The sequence below is a fragment of the Strix uralensis genome, chromosome 35, assembly GCF_047716275.1.
Source record: "Strix uralensis isolate ZFMK-TIS-50842 chromosome 35, bStrUra1, whole genome shotgun sequence".
In the NCBI taxonomy this organism is placed as follows: domain Eukaryota; kingdom Metazoa; phylum Chordata; class Aves; order Strigiformes; family Strigidae; genus Strix; species Strix uralensis.
The window spans coordinates 1622728-1649725 of record NC_134006.1 but is presented as its reverse complement, the minus strand read 5'-3'; the positions used below and the strand labels follow the sequence as shown (position 1 = coordinate 1649725).

The 26998-nt window shown below is 65.5% G+C and overlaps 4 protein-coding genes across 12 annotated transcripts in view; 3 read left to right on the top strand and 1 right to left on the bottom strand.

Moving 5' to 3' along the window:
- Positions 1-7110, top strand: part of SYNGAP1 (synaptic Ras GTPase activating protein 1) — a gene marked incomplete at its 5' end in the record, with an annotated part of 28192 nt that extends 21082 nt beyond the window's left edge. For 4 of the 9 annotated variants that reach the window (XM_074854253.1, XM_074854252.1, XM_074854250.1 and 1 more), the window contains 2 exon segments: positions 812-899; positions 6902-7110. In XM_074854253.1, the coding sequence (XP_074710354.1) occupies positions 812-899; positions 6902-7042 (229 nt within the window). 9 annotated transcript variants of the gene reach the window in all.
- Positions 7111-7224: 114 nt separating this feature from the next.
- LOC141936869 (uncharacterized) lies at positions 7225-10916 on the top strand. Its single transcript, XM_074854211.1, has 4 exons — positions 7225-7324; positions 7355-8993; positions 9317-9670; positions 10798-10916. The coding sequence occupies exons 2-4, from the start codon at positions 7409-7411 to the stop codon at positions 10914-10916; spliced, it is 2058 nt and encodes a 685-aa protein (XP_074710312.1). The 5' UTR covers positions 7225-7324; positions 7355-7408.
- Positions 9910-12993, top strand: ZBTB9 (zinc finger and BTB domain containing 9). Its single transcript, XM_074854231.1, has 2 exons — positions 9910-9940; positions 11364-12993. The coding sequence occupies exon 2, from the start codon at positions 11380-11382 to the stop codon at positions 12991-12993; it is 1614 nt and encodes a 537-aa protein (XP_074710332.1). The 5' UTR covers positions 9910-9940; positions 11364-11379.
- Positions 12994-15213: 2220 nt separating this feature from the next.
- Positions 15214-26649, bottom strand: CCHCR1 (coiled-coil alpha-helical rod protein 1). Its single transcript, XM_074854367.1, has 15 exons — positions 26616-26649; positions 25312-25354; positions 25078-25138; positions 24208-24628; positions 23233-23316; positions 22517-22654; positions 21899-22009; positions 20337-20422; positions 19613-19725; positions 19133-19196; positions 18754-18821; positions 18533-18603; positions 18338-18380; positions 18123-18235; positions 15214-16601 (listed from the first exon to the last, which is right to left on the bottom strand). The coding sequence occupies exons 2-15, from the start codon at positions 25343-25345 to the stop codon at positions 16491-16493; spliced, it is 1518 nt and encodes a 505-aa protein (XP_074710468.1). The 5' UTR covers positions 25346-25354; positions 26616-26649; the 3' UTR covers positions 15214-16490.
- Between the last annotated feature and the right edge of the window lie 349 nt (positions 26650-26998).

Genomic DNA, 26998 nt, shown 5'->3' with positions numbered 1-26998 from the left:
GTCCCTGTGTGTCCCCGGGGTGTCCCTGGGGGGTGGCAGTGTGACCCTGGGGTGTCCCCACATGTCCTTGGGGTGAGTGGCAGTGGGTCCCCGGTGGGTGTCCCCATGGGTGGCAGTGTGTCCCTAGGGTGGGTGTCCCCATGCCCACGGTGTCCCTGGGGTCATAGTGTGTCCCCAGGAGGTGTCCCTGTGACCTGGAGGTGTCCCCAGGGGTGGCAGCGTGGGTTGTCCCATGACCCTGGGTGTCCCGAGGTGTCCCTGGGGGTGTCCCCGGGGGTGTCCCCGTGGTCCTGGGTGTCCCTGGGGGGTGTCCCTGGAGTGTCCCCGTGGCCCTGGGTGGGTGTTCCTGGGGTACCCCTGGGGGTGTCTCCTTGTTCCTAGGGTGTCCCCAGTGGTGGTAGCGTGTCCCCAGGAGATGTCCCATGGGGTGTCCCCATGACCCAGAGTGTCCCTGGGATGTCCCAAAGGGTGTCCCCATGACCTGGGGTGTCCCTGGGGTGTCCCCATGACCTGGAGTGTCCCCAGGGTGTCTCCAGGGGTGTCCCCATGACCCGGGGTGTCCCCAGGGTGTCCCCATGACCCAGTGTTGTCCCCAGAGTGTCCCCAGGGGTGTCCCCATGACCCGGGTTGTCCCTGGGCTGTCCCCATAACCCTGATGAAGCCTGATCCCGGGGGGAAGGGGGGGGGAGGGTGTCCCCAGGGCGGAGGCGCGTCCCCGGGGGTGGCAGCGGGACCCCGGGGGGTGTCCCCGTGTCCCCGGGGTGCCCCCCCGGGGGTGGCAGCGTGACCCCGGTGAAGCCTGGCCCCGCAGGCTGATGCTGGTGGAGCAGGAGCTGCGCAGGGATCACTTGGGCGCCCACGACCCCCCCGAGGGCCGGCGGCGGCTGCTCGACGCTCAGGTGGAAATTACAATGTCATTGCTCTGCTCCGTGTGACATCGGCCATCCCACGCCGCGCTGGGGGCGGGGCCCGGGGTGGGGGGCACCCATGGGTGGGGGGTATGGGTAGGCCCTAAGGGGGGGTTACAGGCACCCATGGAGGGGGGTATGGGCGGCCCTAGCAGGGTGTTTGGACATCGCTGGGGGCGGGGGGGGGGGGGTATTGGGGGTCTCTGGGCACCCTTGGGGGTGGGGGCACCCATGGGTGGGGGTGTGGGTGCCGCTGGGGGTCTGTGGGCAGCCATGGGGTGTCTCTGGGCACCCATGGGAGGGGGTATTGGGACCCTAAGAGGGGTGTGGGCACCCATGGGGGGGGTTATTGGCATCCCTGGCGGGGGGCACCCATGGGGGGGGGGGATCTGGGCACCCTCTGGGGAGGGTATCGGGGGTCTATGGGCAGCCCTGGGAGGGGGGGAGTGGGCACCCCTGGGGGGTATTGACAGGCCTGGGGGGGGTTTATGGGCACCACTGGGAGGTACTGGGGGGCTATGGACACCCCTGGGGGGTGTAGGGGGGACTGTGGGGACCCCTGGGGGGGGGATTGTCACTTCTGGGGGGGTAGTGGCATCCCTGGGGGGGGGGTCGGTGACCTACGGGAGGGGGGTCATGGTCACCTCTGGGGGATGTAGGGGGGCAGGGACATCCCTAGAGGGGATGGGGATGCTGGGCGTGGGGTGGGGGGGCAGCATGGTGGCCCCGGGGGGGGTATGGTCGCCCTTGGGGGGGTGGGGGTGGGGGCACAGGGGGACAGAGTCATCCCTGGGGGGGAAAATGGGGACCCGGGGGGGGGGGGGCGGGGAACATGGGGACCTATAGGGGGATATGGGGGGGACAGGGCCACCCCTGGGGGGGATATGGGGGAGCCCCTGGGGTGGATATGGGCACCCCTGGGGGGGACATAGGGACCCCAGGGGGGACACAGCCACCCCTGGGGGGGACAGGGCCACCCCCAGTGGGGACAGGGCCCCCCCACCCCCCGGGGGGACCTGGTGACCCACAGGGGGTTGTGGGGGGGTATAGGGCCACCCCCAAGGGGGACAGGGTCACTCCTGGGGGGACAAGGTCACCCCTGGGAGGGGACAGGGCCATCCCCAGTGGGGACAAGGCCACCTCCAGGGGGGACATGGGGACCCCTCTGGGGGACAGGGCCACTCCTGGGGGTACACAGTAACCTCCGGGGGGGACAGAGCCACCCCTGGGGGGACATGGTGACCCCTTGGGGGGGGGGTTAGGGCCACCCCAGGGGGGACAAAGTGACCCCCTGGGGAACACAGGGCCATCCCCAGTGGGGACAGGGCCACCCCTGAGGGGACAAAGTGACCCCCGGGGGAGCACAGGTCCATCCCCGGGGGGGAACAGGGCCACCCCTGGGGGGACAAGGCCACCCCTGGGGGGCCCAGAGCCACCTCAGTGGGGGACAGGGCCACCCCTGGGGGGACAAAGTGACCCCCTGGGGGGCATAAAGCCATCCCCAGTGGGGACAGGGCCACCCCTGGGGGGACACAAGTCACCCCTAGAGGGGACAGGCCACCTTCAGCGAGGACACCAGAGGGACATGGTGGTGGGGGTGTGTGACAGAGCCACAGCCCCCCCCTCCTCGCCCCCAACCTAGGGACAGGGCCACCAGCATGTCCCCAAGGCCACCTTCCCCCCCCCCCAAGTGACGGAGCCGGTGACGGACCCCCTCCTTGGGTTGGGGTCACCCCCAGCCACCTCAGGGCCACCCCCACCCCCCCTCCAAGGCCACCAATGGGACACGGTGTGTCCCCAAGTCCCCCCCTGCCCCCCCCTTCCCTCCCCATGGGGACGAGCGTGTCCCCCGCGGTGGCCCTGACCCCGGTGTCTCTCTTCATCCTAGCTGTCCGTCAGGTAGCGCGGGCCAGCCCTGCCTTTGTCACGGGACCCTCGGCCTCCGGTGACACGCCAGGTGGGTCCTCCCGTCCCCGTCCCTGTCCCCGTCCCCCCCCCTCCTCCCCTTAGGTAGCACTCAGGGGACATCGGGGAACCCTTGGGGACACGATGCTGGAGTGTCCCCCATGTTCCTCCTGTGCCCTTGTGTCCCTCAGGGACACTGGGAACCCTTGGGGACATGGATCCAGGTGTCCCCAAGACCCTCTTGTGACCCTGTGTCCCTCAGGGACACTGGTAGCCTTTGGGGATGTGGATCCAGGATGTCCCCAAGAACGTCTTGTGTCCCCATGTCCCTCAAGGACACTGGGAACTCTTGGGGATGTGGATCCAGGTGTCCCAATGTCCCTTCTGTGTCCCCCAGGGACACTGGGAACCCTTGGGGACATGGATCCAAGATGTCCCTGAGACCCTCTTGTGTCCCCATGTCCCTCAGGGACACTGGGAGCCCTTGGGGATGTGGATCCAGGTGTCCCCATGTCCCTTCTGTGTCCCCCAGGGACACTGGAAACCCTTGGGGACATGGATCCAGGATGTCCCCAAGACCCTCTTGTGTCCCCATGTCCCCCAGGGACACTGGGAACCCTTGAGGACATGGATCCAAGATGTCCCCATGTCTATTCTCTGTCCCCCAGGGACATTGGGAACCCCTGGGGACACGGATCCACAATGTCCCCAAGACCCTCTTGTGTCCCCATGTCCCTCAGGGAGACTGGGAGCCCTTGGGGACGTGGATCCAGGTGTCCCCATGTCCCTTCTGTGTCCCCCAGGGACACTGGAAACCCTTGGGGACATGGATCCAGGATGTCCCCGAGACCCTCTTGTGTCCCCATGTCCCTCAGAGACACTGGGAACCCCTGGGAACATGGATCCACAATGTCCCCGAGACCCTCTTGTGTCCCCATGTCCCCCAGGGACATTGGGAACCCCTGGGAACATGGATCCACAATGTCCCCGAGACCCTCTTGTGTCCCCATGTCCCTCAGAGACACTGAGAACCCCTGGGAACATGGATCCACAATGTCCCCAAGATCCTCTTGTGTCCCCTTGTCCTCCAGGGACACTGGGAACCTTGGGGACATGGATCCATAATGTCCCCATGATGCTTTTGTTTCTCCATGTCCCCCAGGGACATTGGGAACCCCTGGGGACATGGATCCATGATGTCCCCGAGACCCTCTTGTGTCCCCATGTCCCCCAGGGACACTGGGAACCCCTGGGAACATGGATCCACAATGTCCCCAAGATCCTCTTGTGTCCCCTTGTCCTCCAGGGACACTGGGAACCTTGGGGACATGGATCCATAATGTCCCCATGATGCTTTTGTTTCTCCATGTCCCCCAGGGACATTGGGAACCCCTGGGGACATGGATCCATGATGTCCCCGAGACCCTCTTGTGTCCCCATGTCCCCCAGGGACACTGGGAACCCCTGGGGATGTGGATCCAGGTGTCCCCATGTCCCTTCTGTGTCCTCCAGGGACACTGGGAGCCCTTGGGGACATGGATCCAGGATGTCCCCAAGACCCTCTTGTGTCCCCATGTCCCCCATGGACACTGAGGACCACTAGGGGGACACAATGCTGGGGTGTCTCCTTGTCCTCTGGACACTGGGAACTCTTGGGGACACAGATCTAGGGTGACACATGTCCTTCTTGTGTCCCCTTGTCCCCTGAGGGCCCTGGGAAACCCTTAAGGCCATGGATCTGTGATGTCCCCTTGTCCTCCAGGGACACTGGGAACCCCTGGGGACATGGATCCAGGATGTCCCCAAGACCCTTTTGTGTCTTTGGGACACCGGGAGCCCTTGGGGACATGGGTGTAGGCTCACCCATGTCCTTCTTATGTCCCCTGAGGGACACTGGGAAACCCTCAAGGACACGGATCCATGGTGTCCCCACATCCCCGTGGGACACTGGGAACCCTTGAGACTGTGGTTCCAGGGTGTCCCCAAGTCTCTCCTGTGTCCCCACGTCTCCTGGACATGGGATCTCCTGGGGACATGGATCCAGGTGTCCCCATGGTCCCTTTTTTGTCTCCATGTTTCCCTGGGGACACTGGGAACCCTTGAGGACATGGATTTGTGGTGTCCCCATGTCCCCAGGACACCGGGGAACCCCTGGGGACATGGACATTGGCATGTCCCCATGTCCCTCTTTGGGTCCCTGTATCCCTTAGGGACATTGGGGACATGGATCCATGTGTCCCCATGTCCCCCTTGTGTCCTCATGTCCCTCCAAGGACACTGGGAACCCTTGGGGACACAGATCTGAGGTGGCCTCGTGTTCCCAGGGACACTGGGAACACTTGGGGACATGGATCCAGGGTGTCCCCATGTCCCTCTTGCGTCTCCATGGTCCATCATGGACATTGGTGACCCATAGGAACATGGACCCATGTGTCCCCATGTCCTCCTTGCGTGCCCATGTCCCCCCAAGGACACTGGGGACCCTTGGGGACACTGGGACCCTTAGGGACACAGATCCGGGGTGTCCTCGTGTCCCCAGGACAGTGGGAACCTTTGGGGACATGGATCCAGGGTGTCCCCATGTCCCTCTTGTGTCCCTCTCCCCCCCTGGGGACACATTCTCCAGGTGTCCCCATGTCCCTCCTGTGTCCTGGTAGGACCTTGTCCCCTCCCCCATCCTGATTCATCCCAGGTGACACCGATCTGGGATGTCCCCATGTCCCTCTCTTTGTCCCATGTCCCCCCCTGGCACTCCCGTGACATGGATCCGGGGTGTCCCTGACCCTCCTGTGCCATGGCCAGGACGTGCCATGGGGACATCCTTGTCCCCTCCTGGTGTCCCTTGTCCCCTCTCCATCCCAGGGGACACAGATCCAGACTGTGCCCATGTCCCTCTTGTGTCCCCATGTCCCTTCTGTGTCCCAATATCCTCTTGGGGACATGGATCCAGGGTGTCCCCATGTCCCTTGGGACATCAAGGAGTCTTGGGGACATGGATCTGGGGTGTCCCCATGTCCTTCCTGTGTCCCCATGTCCCTCAGGGACACTGGGAACCCTTGGGGACGTGGACCTGGGGTGTCCCCATGTCCCTTCTGTGTCCCCCAAGGACACTGGGAGACCTTGGGGACACGGACCTGGAGTGTCCCCATGTCCCTCCTGTGTACCCATATCCTCTTGGGGACGCGGATCCAGGGTGTCCCAATGTCCCTTGGGACATCAAGGAGTCTTGGGTACATGGATCTGGGGTGTCCCCATGTCCTTCCTGTGTCCCCATGTCCCTCAGGGACACTGGGAGCCCTTGGGGACATGGATCTGGGGTGTCCCCATGTCCCTCAGGGACACTGGGAGCCCTTGGGGACATGGATCTGGGGTGTCCCCATGTCCCTCAGGGACACTGGGAGCCCCTGGGGACATGGATCTGGGGTGTCCCCATGTCCCTCAGGGACACTGGGAGCCCCTGGGGACATGGACCCAGGTGTCCCCGTGTCCCCGTTTCCATCCTGTGTCCCCATGTCCCCCTTAGGGACATGGATCTGGGGTGTCCCCACGGGGCCACTAAGGAGCCCTTGGGGACACAGCTCTGGGTTGTCCCTGTCCTGCTCATGTCCCCCACGGGGGTGACAACAGTGGGGACAAGAGTGTCACCGTCCCCTCTGGGGGTGGCTTGGGGGGGGGGGGGGGGGGGCGGGGGGGCCACCCACCGTCCCCCAGCGCTGGCGCCCGCTGTCACCCGCCTCGTCTCCATCCTCGTGTCTCGTGTCTGTCCCCATCTCACCTCACCCGGGCTTGGAGCGGGGGGGGGGGACGGGGAGGTGACACGCGCGTCCCTGTGCCATGTCCTGTCCGGGGTGGGGCGGGATGGGGACATTTTTTTTTCGGGGGGGGGTGGGGGGGGGTGGGGGGGTCCTGCCAGCACCGGAGGGTCCCACCGAGCTGCTGTAGGTGAGTCCTGCGCCGCGTCGGGGAGGGGGGGGGTGTGTGGGATGGGGGGGTGGGGGGGGTGGGGGGTGGCTTGGGGACACTTGGGGACATTTTGAGGGGAGAAAGGGGGGGCGGGGGGGTGAATGAGCCCCCTCGGTGCCTTGCAGGAGAGGCAGCTTTCCGCCGTGGGTGCAGCAGACCCGGGTGTGAGCTGGGCCGGGGGGGTCCCCGCGCGGCCCCCGCCTCCGCCCCCGCCACCCCCGATCACGGCCAACGGCGAGCTGCGCGGCCCCGCTGCTGAGCACTAGCCCCCGCCCCGGGGGCCACCGGGACCCCCCCCAACCCCCCGCCCCGGGGCTGGCGGCGGCCCCCGGCGACCCCCGGGGAAGAGGAGGCGGAGGGGAGGGGGAGGGGAGGGGGAGGAGGGGGAGGGGAGGGGGGGGGGAACATCCACCCCCCCCCCCCCTCCATCCCCCCCCCACCCCTTTCCCCCCCACTCCCTCCTGCCCCGGCCTCGCGCGAGATGGGGAGGCCCTCGTGCGAGGGAGCCTCGAGGCCTCGTGCAAGGGCTCTTCGTGCTATGGCCCCTCGTGCAACGGCCCCTCGTGCAACGGGAGCAGGGAGGCCTCGTGCAAGGGCTCTTCGTGCTATGGCCCCTCGTGCAACGGCCCCTCATGCAACGGGAGCGGGGAGGCCTCGTGCAAGGGCTCTTCATGAAGCGGCTCCTCGTGCAACAGGAGCGGGGAGGCCTCGTGCAGCGGCTCCTCGTGCAACGGCTCCTCGTGCGACAGGAGCGGGGAGGCCTCGTGCAACGGCTCCTCGTGCAAGGGCTCCTCGTGCGACAGGAGCAGGGAGGCCTCGTGCAAGGGCTCTTCATGCAGCGGCTCCTCGTGCAACGGCTCCTCGTGCGACAGGAGCGGGGAGGCTTCGTGCAAGGGCTTCTCGTGCGACAGCGTCTCATGCAAGGGCTCCTCGTGCCACAGGATTGGGGAGTCCTCATGCGACGGCTTCTCGTGCAAGGGCTCCTCGTGCGACGGGAGTGGAGAGGCTTCATGCGAGGGCGCCTTGTGCACCAGCACCTCGTGCAACGGGAGCGGGGAGGCCTCGTGAAACGGCTCCTCGTGCAACAGCACCTCAGGCCAGGGGAGCAGGGAGACCTCGTGCAACAGCTCCTCGTGCACCAGGATTGGGGGAGGCCTCGTGCAACATCTCCTCGTGTGATGGGAACAAGGAGGCCTCGTGCAACGGCTCCTTGTACACCAGGGACAGGGGTGGCCTCGTGCATCAGCTCCTCGTGCATCGGGTCCTTGTGCAATGGGGGTGGGGAGGCCTCGTGCACCGGCTCCTCGTGCAACAGCTCCTCGTGCACCGGGACTGGGGCAACCTTGTGCACCGGGAGCGGGACAGCCTCGTGCACCGGGACTGGGTTGGCCTCGTGCATCAGCTCCTCGTGCACCAGGATCAGGCCAGGCCTCGTGCACCGGCTCCTTGTGCATCGGAACTGGGGCAACTTCGTGCATCGGCTCCTCGTGCAGCGCGAATCGGGGCGACGGGGGTGGGGGTGGGGGGGAGCCCTCCTGCATCAGGATCACGGGGGCCTCGTGCAACAGGATCGGGGCGGCCTCGTGCAACGGCTTCTTGTGCTCCAGGACCGGGCATCCCTCGTGCGGCACCTCCCCGTGCACCAGGACCTCCCCGTGCATCACCTCCCCGTGCACCAGGACCAGGCCAGCCCCCTCCCACCCCCAACCCCCCCCTTCCCTCCTCCTCGTGCATCACCCTCCTCGCACCAGGACCGGACCTCCCCGTCGTGCATCAGCTCCTCGTGCATCACCACCCCTCGTGCACCAAGGCCCGGAACCTTCTTCCCCTCGTGCATCACGTCACCACGCGCCGGGCAGCCCTTGTGCGTTGCCTCCTCGTGCACCGGGACCACCCCCCCCCCACCCCACCTCGTGCATCACCACCCTCGTGCATCACGTTTTTATCCCCCTCCCCTGCCCCCCCCAACACCCCGCGTGCACCAGCCTCCTCGTGCACCGGGATCGGACCTTCCTCGTGCATCACCACCCTCGTGCACCAGCGCCGGAGCTCCCCGTGCGACACCTCCTCGTGCAGCGGCACCCCCTTATCCCTGTGCCCCACGCTGGGGGGACCCCCCCGTTTTTTTTCTCCCCCCCCCCCCCCTTTTTTCCTCGTGCATCGTCTCTCTCGTGCATCGCACCCCCACTTCCCCCCCCCCCCCGTGCACCAGGAGCCGCAGGACCCCCCCCCCCCCCCCCCCAACCTGCGCGTCCAGCTCGATCGGGGTGTCCCCATCCTCGTGCGTATCGGCGGGGGGGGGGTCCCTGTGCACGAGGACCGGGGTGGGGGGTGTCCCCGTGCATCACCCCCCCTCCCCGCCATGTGCTACCGGCCTCACACCCCCCGGCACCGGGAGGGGCGGGGGGGGGGGGGGGGGGGGGCGGCGCTTGTGCATCACCCCCCCATCCCCTCAATGCACCGGGACACCCCCCCACCCTCAATACACACCCCCCCCGGTGTACCGCGACCCCCCCCCCCAACGCACCCCCATTCACCAGGACCCCCCCTCAATGCACCGGGACACCCCCACCCCGCCCCCCCCACCGTGCACCGGGACTCCTCAATGCACCGGGACTCCCCCCACCCCCCCGCCCCCCCCGCACCAGGCCCCTCCGCTTCACCGGCCCCCCCCCGTTCAGCGGCCCCCGGTGCCCCCCCCGGTGCCCCGGCCCGGGCCCGCCGCAGCCCCGACAATCCGCCGCCCGCGGGCGGCCCCAGGGCGGGTCTGGGCTGGCTCCAACCCCCGCCGGGGCCGCCGCTGCCCGCGGAGCCTTTAATAAACTCGGATCGGTCTTGTAGCCCCGCCTACAAGGGGGCGGGGCGGGGCAGCCAATGGGGGCGCCGTTTGGGAGGTGAGGGGAGTGGCTTTGGGGGAGGGGGCGTGGTTTACCGGCTGGTTTAGCGGCGGAAGGGCTGGGGGTGGGCGGGGCTTCGCGGCGGGTGGTAACAATGGGAGGGGCGTGGTTTGGGGGGCTGGGGGCGTGGCTTAGGGGAGGGCGACGAGCGGAGCTGCGCGGCGGGGAAGGGGGCGGGGCTTGATCGGTAACGTCACCGCCCTGCCCGCGGGAAGGGGGCGGGGCTTCGACGGTGACGTCACCGCTCGGAGGCGCCGGTGGCCGGGGGTGAGCGCGGGGCGCGCGGTCACGTGACGGGACCGGGAGGTTCCCCTCCCCCCCCCGCCCTGGGGGGTCCCGGGGGGGGGGTCCCGGTGCGGCGGGATGCGGGGGGCGGGTGGCGATGGGGGGAACCGCGGGGCAGGAGCGGGGGGGGGGAGCGGGGGGGGGCAACGGGATGGTCCCGGGGCTACGGGGGTCCCCCCCCGGGGCGAGGGGGCACCCCATGGGGCAACGGGGCACCTGAGGGGGCAACTGGGCACCTGAGGCGGTAATGGGGCTCCCAAACGGGCAACTGGGCACCCCATGGGGCAACGGGGCACCCCAAGGGGCAACGGGGCACCTGAGGGTGGCAACAGGGCACCCAAGTGGGCAACTGGGCACCCCACGGGGGCAACTGGGCACCCCACGGGGGCAACAGGGCACTCAAATGGGCAACTGGGCACCTGAGGGGGCAACTGGGCACCCGAGGGGACACTCAAGTGGGCAACTGGGTACCCTATGGGGCAACTTTTCACCTGAGGGGGCAACAGGGCACTCAAGTGGGCAACTGGGCACCCACGGGGCAACTGGGCACCCCATGGGGCAACTGGGCACCCCATGGGGCAGTAGAACAGTTCATGGGGCAAGAGGCCACCCTGTGGGGCAACAGGGCACCCAAGGGTGTCCTAAAGGACCCCATGGGTCACTAGAACATTGGGCAACAGGTTGGCTCGTGTGGCAACGGGACATCCTGTGGGGCAACTGGACAACCAAGGGGGCAACAAGACACCCTGTGGGGCAACAGGGCACCTGAGGGGGCAACAGGGCACCTGTGGGGGTCCTAAAGCACCCCATGGGCCAGTAGAACATTCATTGGGCAACAGGGTGGCCCATGGGGCAACAGGACATCCTGTGGGGCAACAGGGCACCCACGGGGCAACAAGACACCCTGTGGGGCAACGGGGCACCTGTGGGGGTCCTAAAGCACCCCATGGGCCAGTAGAACATTCACTGGGCAACAGGGTGGCCCATGGGGCAACAGGACATCCTGTGGGGCAACAGGGCACCTGAGGGGGCAACAAGACACCCTGTGGGGCAACGGGGCACCCTGTGGGGCAGTAGAACAGTTCATGGGGCAAAAGGCCACCCTGTGGGGCAACAGGCCACCCAAGGGTGTCCTAAAGGACCCCATGGGTCACTAGAACATTGGGCAACAGGTTGGCTCGTGTGGCAACAGGACATCCTGTGGGGCAACTGGACAACCAAGGGGGCAACAAGACACCCTGTGGGGCAACAGGGCACCTGAGGGGGCAACAAGACACCCTGTGGGGCAACAGGGCACCCTATGGAGCAGTAGGACAGTTCGTGTGGCAAGAGGACACCCTGTGGGGCAACAGGGCACCCAAGGGGGCAACCTCCCCGCCCCGCGTGACAGCCCTGTCCCCCGCAGGCTCGTCGCGGGGAAGATGGCGGCCGAGGGGGGCCGGGTGCAGATCTCCTTCCCCCAGCACGCGGCGGCGCTCCTGGACTCCCTCAACCGCCTGCGGTTGGAGGGGAAGTTCTGCGACGTGGCCGTTCACGTGGGCGGCCGCATCTTCCCGGCCCACAAGAGCGTCTTGGCGGCCGCGTCGCCATTTTTCCACGACAAGTTGCTTCTACAGGACGGGGGGCGCCTCTTGTTGCCCCCCGCGATCGACCCCGACGCCTTCGAGGGGCTCCTGCACCTCATCTACTCGGGGCGCTTGACGTTGCTGTTGGAGGCTCTACCGGGTCATCTCTTGGTGGCTAGTGGCCTCCAGATGTGGCACGTGGTGGATCAGTGCTCGGAGATCCTGAGGGAACTGGAGGGCGGGGCGTGTCGGTGGGCTGGGCGGGGCGGCGAGGTGACGTCATCGTCATCGAGTGGCCGCGAAGCTTCTTCGTCGTGGCCCAACCGCGGCGGCGGCGACTCATCGTCATCCTCTTGGCCCAACCGTGGCGGCGATGGGTCATCGTGTCCCAACCGTGGCGGCGATGGGCCCAACCGCGGCGGCGATGGGTCTTCATCGTCTTCGTGGCCCAACCGTGGTGGTGATGGGTCTTCATCATCCTTGTGGCCCAACCGCGGTGGCGATGGGTCTTCATCGTCTTCGTGGCCCAACCGTGGTGGCGATGGGTCGTCGTTGTGGCCCAACCGTGGTGGCGATGGGTCTTCATCGTCTTCGTGGCCCAACCGCGGTGGCGATGGGTCTTCATCGTCTTCGTGGCCCAACCGCAGCGGTGACGCGGCGCCGCCGCCGTCCTTCGCCAAAGACGGGGGCGAGGAGGTCCTCAAAATCCGCGTGGCCACCGACGTGGCGCCGGCGGCGCCGGGCTCCCTCCTGCAGGATGCCGGCGAGGAGGTCCTCAAGATCTGCGTGGAGGAGGACGAGGAAGAAGACGACGACGAGGAAGAAGACGGCGGCCACCGCCGCCATCACCGCCCCGCCGACGCCCTCCAGATCGTGCTGGAGGAGGAGGAGGAGGAGGAAGACGGGGCGCCCGGAGACGCCCGCGAGCCGCCCAAAATTTTCTACATCAAGCAGGAAGCGGGTGGTGACACCACCGACGCCACCGAGGGGCTCCTGGCGCCGGCCGAGCTGTCAGGCGGCTTCGCCATGATGACGACGGGCGGCGCCGCCATGATGACGACGGGCGGCGGCGGGGCGGCGGCCATTTTCCCACAGCCATCTTGGAAACCGGTGGATCTTCACGGGAATGAGATTTTAGGCCGAGGTCAAGCTCTTCACGCCCCGGTGAAGTTAGGCGCGGCTCCCGACGGCAAACGCTTCGGTTGTTTGTGCGGGAAGCGGTTCGCGGTGAAGCCCAAGCGGGATCGGCACATCATGTTGACCTTCAGCCTGCGGCCCTTCGCCTGCGCCGCCTGCCACAAGCGCTTCAAGCTGAAGCACCACCTGACGGAGCACATGAAGACCCACGACGGGGCGGCGCGGGCCTGCGAGCGCTGCGGGCGCCGCTTCCGCCTCCGCAGCGGTTTGGCCAAACATCGGCCGCTCTGTCAAGGGGCGCGGTGGGGAGGGGGGTGTTGGGCCTGCGAGTGAGGGGAAAGGCGGGGCTGGGGGGGGGGTTAAGGGCTGGCTCAGGGGAGGGCGGGGGCTTCAGGGAAGGGGTTGGGTGGGGTGGGGAGGCACTGGGTGCAGCTCAGCTCCCGGCCCAGCTCAGGGCTCTGGGCTTAGCTCAAAGCTCTGCCCCAGCTCCAGGCTCTAGACCCAGCTCAGGGTTCTAGGCTCAGCTCGCCTCCTGGCCCAGTTCAGGGCTCTAAGCCCAGCTGACCTCCTGGCCCAGTTTAGGGCTCTGGCCCAGTTCAAGGTTCTAAGCCCAGCTCACCTCCTAGCCCAGTTTAGGGCTCTAAACCAGTTCCAGGTTCTAGGTCCAGTTCAGGGCTCTAAGCCCAGCTCACCTCCTGGCCCAGTTCAGGGCTCTAAGCCCAGCTGACCTCCTGGCTCAGTTTAGGGCTCTGGCCCAGTTCAAGGTTCTAAGCCCAGGTCACCTCCTAGCCCAGTTTAGGGCTCTGACCCAGCTCAGGGCTCTGGCCCAGTTCCAGGTTCTAGGTCCAGTTCAGGGCTCTAAGCCCAGCTCACCTCCTGGCCCAGTTTAGGGCTCTGGCCCAGTTCAAGGTTCTAAGCCCAGCTCACCTCCTAGCCTAGTTTAGGGCTCTAAACCAGTTCCAGGTTCTAGGTCCAGTTCAGGGCTCTAAGCCCAGCTCACCTCCTGGCCCAGTTTAGGGCTCTGACCCAGTTCAGGGCTCTAGGCCCAGCTCAGGGCTCTGGCCCAGTTCCAGGTTCTAGGTCCAGTTCAGGGCTCTAAGCCCAGCTCACCTCCTGGCCCAGTTTAGGGCTCTGGCCCAGTTCAAGGTTCTAAGCCCAGCTCACCTCCTAGCCTAGTTTAGGGCTCTAAACCAGTTCCAGGTTCTAGGTCCAGTTCAGGGCTCTAAGCCCAGCTCACCTCCTGGCCCAGTTTAGGGCTCTGACCCAGTTCAGGGCTCTAGGCCCAGCTCAGGGCTCTGGCCCAGTTCCAGGTTCTAGGTCCAGTTCAGGGCTCTAGGCCCAGCTCGCTTCCTGGCCCAGTTTAGGGCTCTGGCCCAGTTCAAGGCTCTAAGCCCAGCTCACCTCCTAGCCCAGTTTAGGGCTCTAAACCAGTTCCAGGTTCTAGGTCCAATTCAGGGCTCTAGGCCCAGCTCACCTCCTGGCCCAGTTTAGGGCTCTAACCCAGTTCCAGGTTCTAGGTCCAATTCAGGGCTCTAGGCCCAGCTCACCTCCTGGCCCAGTTTAGGGCTCTGGTCCAGTTCAAGGCTCTAAGCCCAGCTCACCTCCTAGCCCAGTTTAGGGCTCTGGCCCAGTTCCAGGTTCTAGGTCCAATTCAGGGCTCTAAGCCCAGCTCACCTCCTGGCCCAGTTTAGGGCTCTGACGCAGTTCAGGGCTCTAAGCCCAGCTCACCTCCTGGCCCACTTTAGGGCTCTAACCCAGTTCCAGGTTCTAGGTCCAGTTCAAGGCTCTAAGCCCAGCTCACCTCCTGGCCCCTTTAGGGCTCTGACCCAGCTCAGGGCTCTGGGCTCAGCTCAAGGCTCTGGGCCCAGCTCAGCTCCCAGCCCAGTTCAGGATCTGGCCCACTTTAGGGGTCCGCCCCAGTTCAGGGCTCTGGGCCCAGTCCAGGGCTGTGCCCCAGTTTAGGGCTCTGGGCCCAGCTCAGCTCCTGGCCCAGCCCAGGCTCTAGGCCCGGCTCAGGGCTCAGGCCCAGTTGAGGCCCTGTACTGGTGTGGGGCCGCAGCCCTGTCCCAGCTCAGGGATCTCTCCCAGTTTGGGGCCAGTTCCCAGTTAAGGGCATCCCCAGTTCAGGTGCCCCTCCCCACCATCTTACTTCCGCTTCCCCACCGGCCAATCAGCGCACGTAAAGCAGGAGCGCAGTAGCCAATAGCAGAGCGCGGGGGCGGGCCGGGCGTTGCCATGGGGACCGCACTGCAGCCTGGCCGGGTCGCTATGGCAACGGGAGCGGGCGCGCCCCCCCCGGGTCCTACCGCCCGCCCGCAGCCACCCCCGGGACCCCAATGTCCCCCCCAGGGGACACCCCAACCCCCATGGCGGGCCCCAGTGTCCCCTCCCACCCTTCCTGGGGACCCCCCTGTCCCCATGGGGGGCCCAAGTGTCCCCCCCAGGACCCTTCAGTCCTTCTTGGACACCCCCCCAACCCCCCCACCCCAGTTCTGCAGGGACACTTGTGTCCCCAAGTGCCACCCCCGACAGGACACGGTGCCACTGGCGATGTCACCCCAGGAGCTTTAATGGGCTGAAACGGTGCGAAAAAGGGGCAAAGCTGTAAAAAAAAAGAAATAAAAAGTGTTGGGTCACCGGGATGGGGAGAACCAGTAAGTGACTGGGCCATACTGGGATATACTGGGATGGTGCTGCCACATGGGAGGTGACATGGGGGTCCCACCAGTGCCAAACTGGGCCATACTGGGATGGCACTGTTACCTATGGGGTGATGTGGGGGTCCCACCAGTGCCAAACTGGGATGACGCTGTCACCTATAAGTGACGTGGGGGTCCCACCAGTGCCAAACTGGGATGACGCTGTCACCTATAAGTGACGTGGGGGTCCCACCAGCGCCAAACTGGGATGATGCTGTGACGTGGGGGTCCCACCAGTGCCATACTGGGATGACACTGTCACCTCTAAGTGACGTGGGGGTCCCACTAGTGCCAAACTGGGATGATGCTGTGACGTGGGGGTCCCACCAGTGCCAAACTGGGATGACGCTGTGACGTGAGGGTCCCACCAGTGCCAAACTGGGATGACGCTGTCACCTATAAGTGACGTGGGGGTCCCACCAGTGCCAAACTGGGATGACGCTGTCACCTATAAGTGACGTGGGGGTCCCACCAGCGCCAAACTGGGATGATGCTGTGATGTGGGGGTCCCACCAGTGCCATACTGGGATGACACTGTCACCTCTAAGTGACGTGGGGGTCCCACTAGTGCCAAACTGGGATGATGCTGTGACGTGGGGGTCCCACCAGTGCCAAACTGGGATGACGCTGTGACGTGAGGGTCCCACCAGTGCCAAACTGGGATGACGCTGTCACCTATAAGTGACGTGGGCGTCCCACCAGTGCCAAACTGGGATGATGCTGTCACCTATAAGTGACGTGGGGGTCCCACCAGTGCCAAACTGGGATGACGCTGTGACGTGGGGGTCCCACCAGTGCCAAACTGGGATGACGCTGTCACCTATAAGTGACGTGGGCATCCCACCAGTGCCAAACTGGACCCCCCCTACCACCACCTACACGAAAGGGGGGTGCGCGTGGCTGGGGGGACCCGTCGCTTCCCGCCGCCCCACCGGTGGATCCTGGGTCCGTTGGGTGTCCGTGTCCCCGTCACCAGCTGGGACATGACGATGGATTAATTGGGTGTTTCCTTGATCACCCATCACCCTTCCCATGAGGGTTCCCCCACCGAAGGGTTTGGATTCTCCATCTCAGGAAGGTTCTTGCTTTTTTTTTTTTTGACGTTCTCCACATCTTCGGGGTGGTGACACCTCAGCGGGTGTCACTGGAGCTCCCGGGAACACTCGCTGCGTGTTTCAGGTGGACACTTCCCATCGGGTGAAGGTTCAACGATGGGTTTGTGCTCATCCAGCTCAACGCTTCCTGGGGAAGAAGACGACCAAGGTTTTGGGTCATATTTCCCAGATTTCTTTCCCTCAAAAGTTTTGATTTTCCCCACCCGGGGTTGTCTTGAGGATTCAACGCACGGACCCCTCTAGACGGGGCCTCCCGTTGGGCTCTGCTCTGCCTCCACCGCTTGTGTCCATCCTGGTTTTGGTCAGGAAAGAGTTAAATTTCCTTGGGTTGAGAGGGAGCCCAGCGGCACTGGTCCGTCCTTGGAGCGTTCCGTGTCATGGGACGCCAAAGCTCAGCCTACGGGTGGGCTCACGCCTTGTTTTGGTTTCGGTTGCCGGGTCATGGTGGGATTTTCTGGTGCGGTTGGGTCACGGCAGGGACGGGCCCTGTGCTGGTCACCGCTGGGTGGCCACTGCTGCGTTGTGCCCGGTTTGGAGCGACGATTGTTACTGGTTTTGCTGGTAGATGGTTTTTTATTTAACCTACAGATTTCTTCACAGGATCATCGGGGTTGGAAAAGCCCTTGAAGCTCCCCCAGCCCCACCATGAACCTCCCCCTGACCGTTCCCAACTCCACCAGATCCCTCAGCGCTGGGTCAACCCGACTCTTCAACCCCTCCAGGGATGGGGACTCCCCCCCTGCCCTGGGCAGCCCATTCCAACGCCCAACAACCCCTTCTGCAAAGAAATCCTTCCTAAGAGCCAGTCTGACCCTGCCCTGGCGCAGCTTGAGGCCATTCCCTCTTGTCCTGCCGCTGGTCCCTTGGCTCAAGAGACTCCTCCCCCCTCTCTGCACCCTCCTTTCAGGGAGTTGCAGAGGGCCAGGAGGTCTCCCCTCAGCCTCCTCTTCTCCACACTAAACCCCCCCAGGTCCCTCAGCCGCTCCCCATCAGACCTGTGCTCCAGACCCTGCACCAGCTCCGTTGCCCTTCTCTGGACACGCTCGAGTCATTCAGTGGCCTTTTTGGGGTGAGGGGCCCAAAACTGAACCCCCTCACCGAGGGGCGGCCTCGCCAGGGGTCAGATCCCTTCCCTGTCCCTGCTGGCCACAAGCCAGGATGCCGTTGGCCTTCTTGGCCACCTGGGCACGGTGCTGGCTCATTATCGATCACCCCCCAGGTCCCTCTCTGACTGGCAGCTCTCCAGCCGCTCCTCCCCCAGCCTGTAGCCACGCAGGGGGTTGTGGTGGCCCAAGCTCAGCACCCGGCCTTTGGCCTTAAACTCAAACCAAAACTCACTCCCAGCTCCTTCCATCGCTCCTCACAGGATTTATTCTCCAGCCCCTTCCCCAGCTCGTTGCCCTCCTCTGCCCTCGCTCCAGCCCCTCGAGATCTCTCTGGGATTGAGGTGCCCAAACCTGGACACAACCCTCCAGGTGTGGCCTCACCAGTGCCGAGCACAGGGGGACTGTCACCTCCCTGTCCCTGCTGGCCACACTGGTGCTGGTACAAGCCAGGATGCCGTTGGCCTTCTTGGCCACCTGGGCACGCTGCTGGCTCGTTATCGATCACCCCCCCCCCAGGTCCCCCACTGGTGGGGGTGACTCACCCGGGATGGCCGGGGCTGCAGCGGGGTCAAGGGGGGGTCAGCGTTGTCACCGTTGTCCTCGAGGATGGCGGCGCCCAGGGCCTGCAGCTGAGTCACGAGGGAGCCCAGCGCCGCTGGGGGGGACATTTAAGGCTGAGGGGGACATTGGGGGGCACCCAGGGGTGTCGGGGGACATGGGGGGGGACATTTGTGGGTGCCACAAGGGCCAGACCTACCTCTGCTGGGGGGGTGTCCCGTCCTGTCCTGGTGGGGGATGACCTGGGGGTGACACGAGGGGTGACACAGGGACAGGAGCCACCCCTGTCCCCAAGCACAGTCCCCCCCTCAGCCCGGTGTCCCCCTTTGTCACCCCTTCCCCCGTCTCCAGCCCTTCCATGTCCCCCACACGCCCACCCACGTCCCCACCTCACCTCATCCCACGTCACCTCATCCTTTGTCACCCGGCTGTGTGGCACCTCCTCAGCCGCCCCCAAGGCCACCGCTGCAGGGACAGGGTGGGGACATGGCAGCCACCACTCACCCACAGGGACAACAGGGTGGCACCTGCCCAGTATCCCCTCGTGTCCCACCACCGATGTCCCCTATCCGGTGTCCTCCCCACCAAAAGTGTCCCCAACGTGTCCCTACTCACCGCTGCGCCGGACCTTGGCCACCGTCCCCTCGAGCCGATGGGTGCTGCCTGTCACCTTGGCCACTGGGCTGGGGACAGTGTCACCATGTCACCCCTGGGGTCCCCAAGAGTGAGGACGGGGTCCCCTGCCACCTCTGGGGTCCCAAAGTCCCCTCCCAGGGTCCCCATGCCCCCTCCCAGGGTCCCCATGTCACCCCTGCAGTCCCAAAGTCACTCCCAGGGTCCCAAAGTCCCCTCCCAGGGTCCCCATGTCACCCCTGGGGTCCCAAAGTCACTCCCAGGGTCCCAATGTCCCCCCTTGGGGTCCCAATGTCACCCCTGGGGTCCCTCAACACCCCCAGAGTGGACCCAGGTGTTGGGGCCCTCCCCCATCACTCACTTGTCCCCCGTCGGGTCCTGCTGCCACCACGGCCGGTCCAAGGCCACCGCTGGGGCCACCAGCCCTGGGGACAGGGGACAGGGTGACACCAGGGTCATCAGCCCTGGGGACAGGGTGAATCCAGGGCCACCCGGTGTGGAGAAGGGGTGACAGTGGCATCGGGGCCACCCTGTTCTCCTCCTCACGCTTGTCCTGTCCCTATTCCCATGTCCCCATTCCTGTCCCTGTGTCCCCATCCCTACTCTGTCCCCACATCCCCCTCCCTGTCCCCACACCCCCCTCCCTGTGCCCCCTGTCCCCACACCTCCCTCCCCCTGTCCCCATCCCCATGTCCCCCCCCATCTTTACGTCCCCATCTCTCCCCACATCTCTCTCCCTGCCCCTGTGTCACCTTTCTTGTTCCCGTGTCCCCTTTCCTGTCCCCGTGTCCCCCTCCCCTCCCCTGTGCCCCCTTGTCCCCCCGTCCCCGTGTCCCCGTACCCTGGAGGACGCGGAGCCGCTGTCCCGCCCGGCGCAGGCGGGCGCTGAGGGTGACCATGGTCCTGGTGGCTGCTGTCACCTCAGCCTCGCGTGCTGTCACCACCCCGGCCAGCCTGGGGGACAGGGGGACAATGACAGGGGGACAAGGGGACATGACAAGGGGACAAGAGAACAGGGGGACATGACAGGGGGACAGGACAGAAGGACAGGGGACAGGGGGACAGGATGGGGACAGGATGACAGGGGGACATGACAGGGTGACAGGACAGAAGGACAAGGGGACATGGGGACAGGACAGGGATGGGGGACAGGATGGGGGGACAAGGGGAAAGGGAACATGACAGGGGACAGGACAGGGGGACAGGGGGACATGGCAGGGGGACAAGGGGACACACATGACACAGGGACAGTGGGACACAAGACACGGGGACAGGACCAGCAGTGACATACAGGGACGGTGACACTGGTGCCCTCCCAGTGTCCCCACCCTGGTCTCCTCCCAGTATCCCCCAGATGCCTCTCAGTTCCTTCCCAGTTTCCCCCCAGTGTCCCCAGTGCCTCCCAGTACCTCCCCAGCCCCTGTCCCAGTGTCACCCCAGCTCCTCCCCCAGTGCCCTCCAGTTTCCTCTCAGTGCCCAGTTCCTCCCCAGTCCCTCTTAGTGCCCCTCCCAGTCCCTCCCAGTGTCCCCTGTCCCTCCAGTTCCTCCCAGTCCCCTCCCAGTACCTGGCAGCCGCCCGCACCAGTCCTCCCAGTGCCTCCTCAGCCGCCTCTGCCCGTCCCCGCTGCCGCGTCACCTCCTGTGCCAGGTGCTGGGACAAGTGCCACTTTGTCCCCAAGCTGTCCCCAAGCCCTCCCCCGTCCCCAAGATGTCCCCACTCTGGGTCACCTCCCTAACCAGGTACTGGGACACCAGTCACTGATGTCCCCACTGTGTCCCCATCATGTCCCCAACCCCTCAAGCGGCCCCTCATGATGTCCCCAAGACATCCCCAACCCATCCCAGTGTCCCCATGTCCCCAGCGTGGCTCTGGGTGTCCCCACCATGTCCCCATGTCTCTGGCACGTCCCCCCTCCATGTCCCCAGCGGGGCTCTTTGTGTCCCCAGCATGTCCCCCTGTCCCCAGCATGTCCCCACGTGTCCCACACATGTCCCCAGTGTGTCCCCCCATGTCCCCAGCAGGTCCCCCTATACCCACCAGGCCCCCCCTTTACCCCATGTGTGTCCCCGTATGTCCCTGCCATGTCCCCTACGGGTCCCCGTTTCCCCAGCATGTCCCCATACGTCCCCAACATGCCCCTCCACGTCCCCAACATGTCCCCATATGTCCCTCCATGTCCCCAGCATGTCCCCACCACGTTCCCAGGGAGTCCCTGTTTCCCCAGGGGGTCCCCATATGTCCCCAGCATGTCCCCAGGGCGTCCCCATACATCCCCATCATGTCCCTCCATGTCCCAAACAGGTCCCTGTTTCCCCAGCATGTCCCCATATGTCCCCACAATGTCCCCAAGGGGTCCCCATTTCCCCAGCATGTCCCCACCATGTCCCCAGGGGGTCCCCATTTCCCCAGCGTATCCCCATATGTCCCCACCAAGTCCCCTACGGGTCCCCGTTTCCCCAGCACGTCCCCATACATCCCCAACATGTCCCTCCATGTCCCCAACGTGTCCCCACATGTCCCTCCATGTCCCCAGCATGTCCCCCTATGTCCCCACCATGTTCCCAGGGGGTCCCTGTTTCCCCAGGGGGTCCCCATATGTCCCCACCATGTCCCCAGGGGGTCCCCATTTCCCCAGGGTGTCCCCATACATCCCCACCATGTCCCTCCATGTCCCAAACAGGTCCCCGTTTCCCCAGCATGTCCCCAGCATGTCCCCAGGGGGTCCCCATTTCCCCAGCGTATCCCCATATGTCCCCACCATGACCCCTACAGGTCCCCGTTTCCCCAGCACGTCCCCATACATCCCCAACATGTCCCTCCACGTCCCCAACGTGTCCCCATATGTCCCTCCATGTCCCCAGGGGCTCCCCATTTCCCCAACATGTCCCCATATGTCCCTACCATGTCCCCAGGGGGTCCCCGTTTCCCCAGGGTGACCCCATATGTCCCCACCCTGTCCCTCCACATCCCCATTTCCCCAGAGTGTCCCTCCACATCCCCTGCGGGTCCCCATTTCCCCATCATGTCCCCATATGTCCCCAGGGGGTCCCCGTTTCCCCAGCATGTCCCCGTACGCCCCCTCCACATCCCACGCGTGTCCCCGCCGTCCCCCGTGTCCCCTCTGACCTCTCTGTCCCGCCGCTGCAGCTCGGCGGTGGCCGCCCCCTCGCGCAGGCTCAGCTCCAGCCGCTTCACCCGCCGCGTCCCCGCTGTCACCGCCGCCCCCAGTGTCCCCACCTGAGGCACCCAAACGTCCGGGAGCGGCCCAGGAGGGACCCAGGCAGCTGGGAGACCCCCCCCCCAGATGGAAACAGGTGACACCCAAAAGGGACCCAGGCCCCTGGGAAGCCCCCCAGCACCCCTAGAAAGACTCAGGAACATCCCTGGGAGGGATCCAGGTGTCCGGGCACCCCAAAACCCCCTGGATAGGACCCAGAGACCCCTCGGCAGGGACCCCGGTGTCCCTAAACCCCCAGATGGGACCCAGGTGCCACCTCCAGGAAGAACCCAGGAGTCTGGGCACCCCCCAAAGCCCCTGAGATGGGACCCAGGAACCACTTGGTAGGGACCCAGGTGTCTGGGTACCCCCCAAACCCCCCCAAGATGGGACCCAGGCATCTGGGCACCCCCCAACCCCCCTGGGTGGGACCCAGGTGTCACCCCCAGGAGTCTGGGCACCCCCAAAACCCCCAGATGGGACCCAGGTACCCCCCCCGGGAGGGACCCAGGCATCCAGGCACCCACCTGCGCCCGCAGCACCCGCTGCACCTCCTCCTGCACCCGCAGCTGCACCAGGAGGGTGAAGACCTTCTCCCGCCAGCGCCCCAGAAGCGCCTGCAGCCGGGGGGGGGCCATCGCCACAGGCACTCCAGGAGGGGGCAGCTGGGGGGTAAGAGGGGGATGCGTGGGTGCTCCGGGGCACCCAGGCACCCCCTTGACATCCTGTCCCCTCCCCACAAGCACCCATGTCCATCCCAGGGGCACCTGAGACCCCCTGAACACCCCAGAACCTCACCGTTGCACCTCAGTGCCCCCCCAGCACCCCCAAAATCCCCATTACTGGCACCTGATGGCACCCCAGGGGGGTTCCAAATCCTCCCAAAGCACCCAGGGCCCTGCCCCCAGCACCCTGGGTCACCCCATTGCACCCCAGGAATCCCCCGTGGCACCCCAAAAACCACCCCAAGGCACCCTCAGCCCCCCCCAGCATTCCAGGGATACACTGGACCCCCCCCGAGCACCCCAAGACTCACCCCCCCAACTCCCTGGGTTGCCCCATTACCCCCCCAGGACCCCCTTGGCCACCCATTGCCCCCCAGGGGCAAGTCACAGCATTCTAGGGCTCCCCCAGCCCCCCCAAATCCCCCCCAGTGGCACCCTATGGCATCCTGGGGTGCCCCAGAGCATCCCAGGCCCCCCAACACCCCAAAAGCACCCCCTGTGGCCCCTCCCAACCCCACCTCACGGCCCAGCTCGTGCTCCTGCAGGGTCAGGATGTGGCCGAGGGCGCTGAGCCGAGCCTGGAGCAGCACCTGGGCCTGGCACTGGGGGAGAGAATGGGGACAGTGTGGGGACACCACGGGGACACCGTGGGGACAGGGGGCATGGGGACATCCTGGGCAGAGGGGATGTGGGGACACCAGAGAGACAGAGCCACCATGTGCTGTCCCCCCCCACCCCGCTCTCCATGGGGACACCCTGGGGACACCAGAGGAACAGGGCCACCATGTGTGTCCCCCCCCAAGAGGACACCCTGGGGACACCAGAGGTACATGGAGACACTCTGGAGACACCAGAGGGACAGGGGACACCATGTGGCTCTCCCAAGGGGACACCTTAGGGACAGGAAGACACCCTGGGGACACCAGAGGGACAGGGGACAACATATGTGTCCCCTCATGGGGACACACTGGGGACAGGGCCACCATGTCCCCCCACACCATGGAGACACCCTGGGGACACCAGGGGAACAGGGCCACCATATGTGTCCCCCCCCATGGGGACACCCTGGGGACACCAGAGGGACAGGAGACACCATGTGGCTCTCTCAAGGGGACACCTTAGGGACAGGGAGACACCCTGGGGACACCAGAGGGACAGGGGACACCATGTGTGTCCCCTCATGGGGACACGCTGGGGACAGGGGACACCCTGGGGACACCAGAGGGACAGGACCACCATGTGTCTCCCCATGGGGACATCCTGGGGACAGGGAGACACCAGAGGGACAGGGAGATGCCCTGGGGACACCAGAGGGACATGGGGACACCCTGGGGACACCAGAGGGACAGGGCCATCATGTGTCCCCCCCCAGGGGACACCCTGGGGTCAGGGAGACACTGTGGGGACATCCTGGGGACACAGTGGGGACAGGGTCACCATGTCCCCAAGGGGAAGGGACAGGGTCCCCAGGGGATCCAACTGCCCGGGCTCACCTCCTCCAGGGGTTGCCCCCCATCAGGCTCCGTCCCCTGGGCTTGACCACGCCTCTTCCCAGCCTCAAGCTCCGCCTCCAAGGCTTGGCCCCGCCTCCTCTCAGCCTCAAGCTCCGCCTCCAAGGCTTGGCCCCGCCTCTTCTCAGCCTCAAGCTCCACCTCCAGGGCTTGGCCCCGCCTCCTCTCAGCCTCAAGTTCCGCCTCCAAGGCTTGGCCCCGCCTCCTCTCAGCCTCAAGCTCCGCCTCCAGGGCTTGGCCCCGCCTCCTCTCAGCCTCAAGCTCTGCCTCCAGGGCTTGGCCACGCCCCTTCTCAACCCCAAGCTCTGCCTCCAGGGCTTGGCCCCGCCTCTTTTCAGCATCAAGCTCCACCTCCAAGTCTTGGCCCCGCCTCTTCTCAGCCTCAAGCTCCGCCTCCAGGGGCCTGCCAAAGGAGACTGAGGTGCCCAGGCTCTGGGGGTTACTGGGAGCACTGGGAGGGTCAGTGGGGGATTCCTGGGAGCATTGCAGACTTACTGGGAGGGTTAGTGGGGGATTCCTGGGAGCATTGCAGGCTTACTGGGAGCACTGGGAGGGTCAGTGGGGGATTACTGGGAACATTGCAGGCTTACTGGGAGCACTGGGAGGGTCAGTGGGGGATTACTGGGAACATTGCAGGCTTACTGGGAGCACTGGGAGGGTTAGTGGGAGATTACTGGGAATACTGGAGGCTACTGGGAGGGTCAGTGGGAGCACTGGGAGGGGGAAACTGGGGGATTAGAGGGAGCACTGGGGGTTACTGGGAGGGTTACCAGGAACACCTCAGGAGGGGGTGTTATTTGGAGGTTACTGGGTGTACTGGGGGGTTACTGGGAGGTTACTGGGAGCCCTTACCTGGTGCTGGGGCCGGGGGGGCGCAGCACGAAGTGTGATGGGGGGACGAGGCCCCGCAGACCTGGGGGGGGGGGGGGGAGGGACACACAGACCCAGGTGTCTGGGGGGGCCCCAGTGTTGGGGGGGGGGTCAGGGGGGGCCCCAGAAATCTGGGGGGGTCAGGGGGGTGCCCAGAATCCCGGGGGGGGGGGGGGGGTCGGGGGGGGGACACACCCCCAGACATCTGGGGCTCACCAGTGCCCGCTGGCTCCGGGTGACTCTCGGCCATTGGTGGCACCTTGGGGTGGGACAAATCCCAGTAAATCCCAGTAAGTCCCAGTAACTGGCCCCATGGCTCCAGGAATTCCCAGGAGCTTCCTGTTCCCAGTCCCAGTAATTCCCAGTATCTCCCAGTAAGGGCCTGCTCACCTCTACTCCCATTCCCAGACACACCCCCCCCAGCCTCAATGACTCCCAGTAACCCCCAGTTCAACCAGTCACTCCCAGTCCCAACGCCCCCCCCAACACTCCCACTAATCCCCAGTGGCTCCCAATTTACTCCCCACCCAGCCCCAGTGACTCCCAGTATCTCCCCATTCCCCCCACTATGGTCCCAGTATCCCCTGCAACTCCCAGTACACTCCAACACACTCCCAGTAACTCCCAGTAGCCCACAGTGGCTCCCCATTCACCCCCCTCACGATCCCAGTATGCCCAGTGACTCCCAGTACACTCCAACACACTCCCAGTAGCCCACAGTGGCTCCCCATTCCCATCCCCATCATGATCCCAGTATGCCCAGTGACCTCCCCCTCACATTCCCAGTGACTCCCAGTTCTCACATACACACACACTCCCAGTGGCTCCCAGTAATTCCCAGTTGCTCCCCATTCCCCCACCATGGTCCCAGTGGCTCCCAGTAACCATTCCCTCATATTCCCAGTGACTCCCAGTACACCCCAGCACACTCCCAGTATCCCCCAGTGGCTCCCCATTCCCCCCCTCATGATCCCAGTATGCCCAGTGACTCCCAGTAACTGTTCCCTCATATCCCTCGTGACTCCCAGTTCCCCCCCCCACATTCCCAGTGGCTCCCAGTAATTCCCAGTAGCTCCCCATTCCCCCCACCATGGTCCCAGTGGCTCCCAGTAACCACTCCCTCATATTCCCAGTGACTCCCAGTACACCCCAGCACACTCCCAGTATCCCCCAGTGGCTCCCCATTCCCCGCCTCACGATCCCAGTACGCCCAGTGACTCCCAGTAACTGCTCCCTCATATTCCCAGTGACTCCCAGTTCAACCCACACAGACCCTCCCAGTACCTCCCAGCGGCTCCCCACTGTCCCCGTCAAGGGCCCAGAGGCTCCCAGTACCCCCAGTGACTCCCAGTAACGTCCCCCTCATATTTCCAGTGATTCCCAGTTCCCCCCCTCCCTGCTCCCTGTAACTTCCAGTGGCCCCACACTTCCCCACGGTCCCAGTGGCTCCCACTAACTCCCAGTTTCCCTCCCCGCAGCCCCAATGCCTCCCAGTCCCCCCACACTGATGCTCCCAGTACCTCCCAGTACACCCAGTACGCGCAAAGCCCCCGACCCCCCTCACAGCCCCGCGGTGCACGCCGGGAACGCGCCGCCGCCGCTCTACCCGCTCCGCGCCGCGCAGCCAATCAGCAAACAAAGCCGAGCGAAAAGCCCACCCCCTCACCCCAGAAGCGCGAAAGCAACAGCCAATGAGACGCGGTGGAGCGGAGGTCCCGCCTCCCCGCTGGCCAATGGAAGGCGGCGCCTGGGCGTGGGGGGCGGTGCGGAGAGCGAGGCGGTTCGTCCCACCCCCTCGCCGAACTTCCACCAATCAGAGCTCGAGAGGTGGGGACGGGGGTAGAAACTGAGGGGGGGGGGTGAAGGGGGGGTGATCTGAGCCGTGAGGGGGTAAATCTGAGGC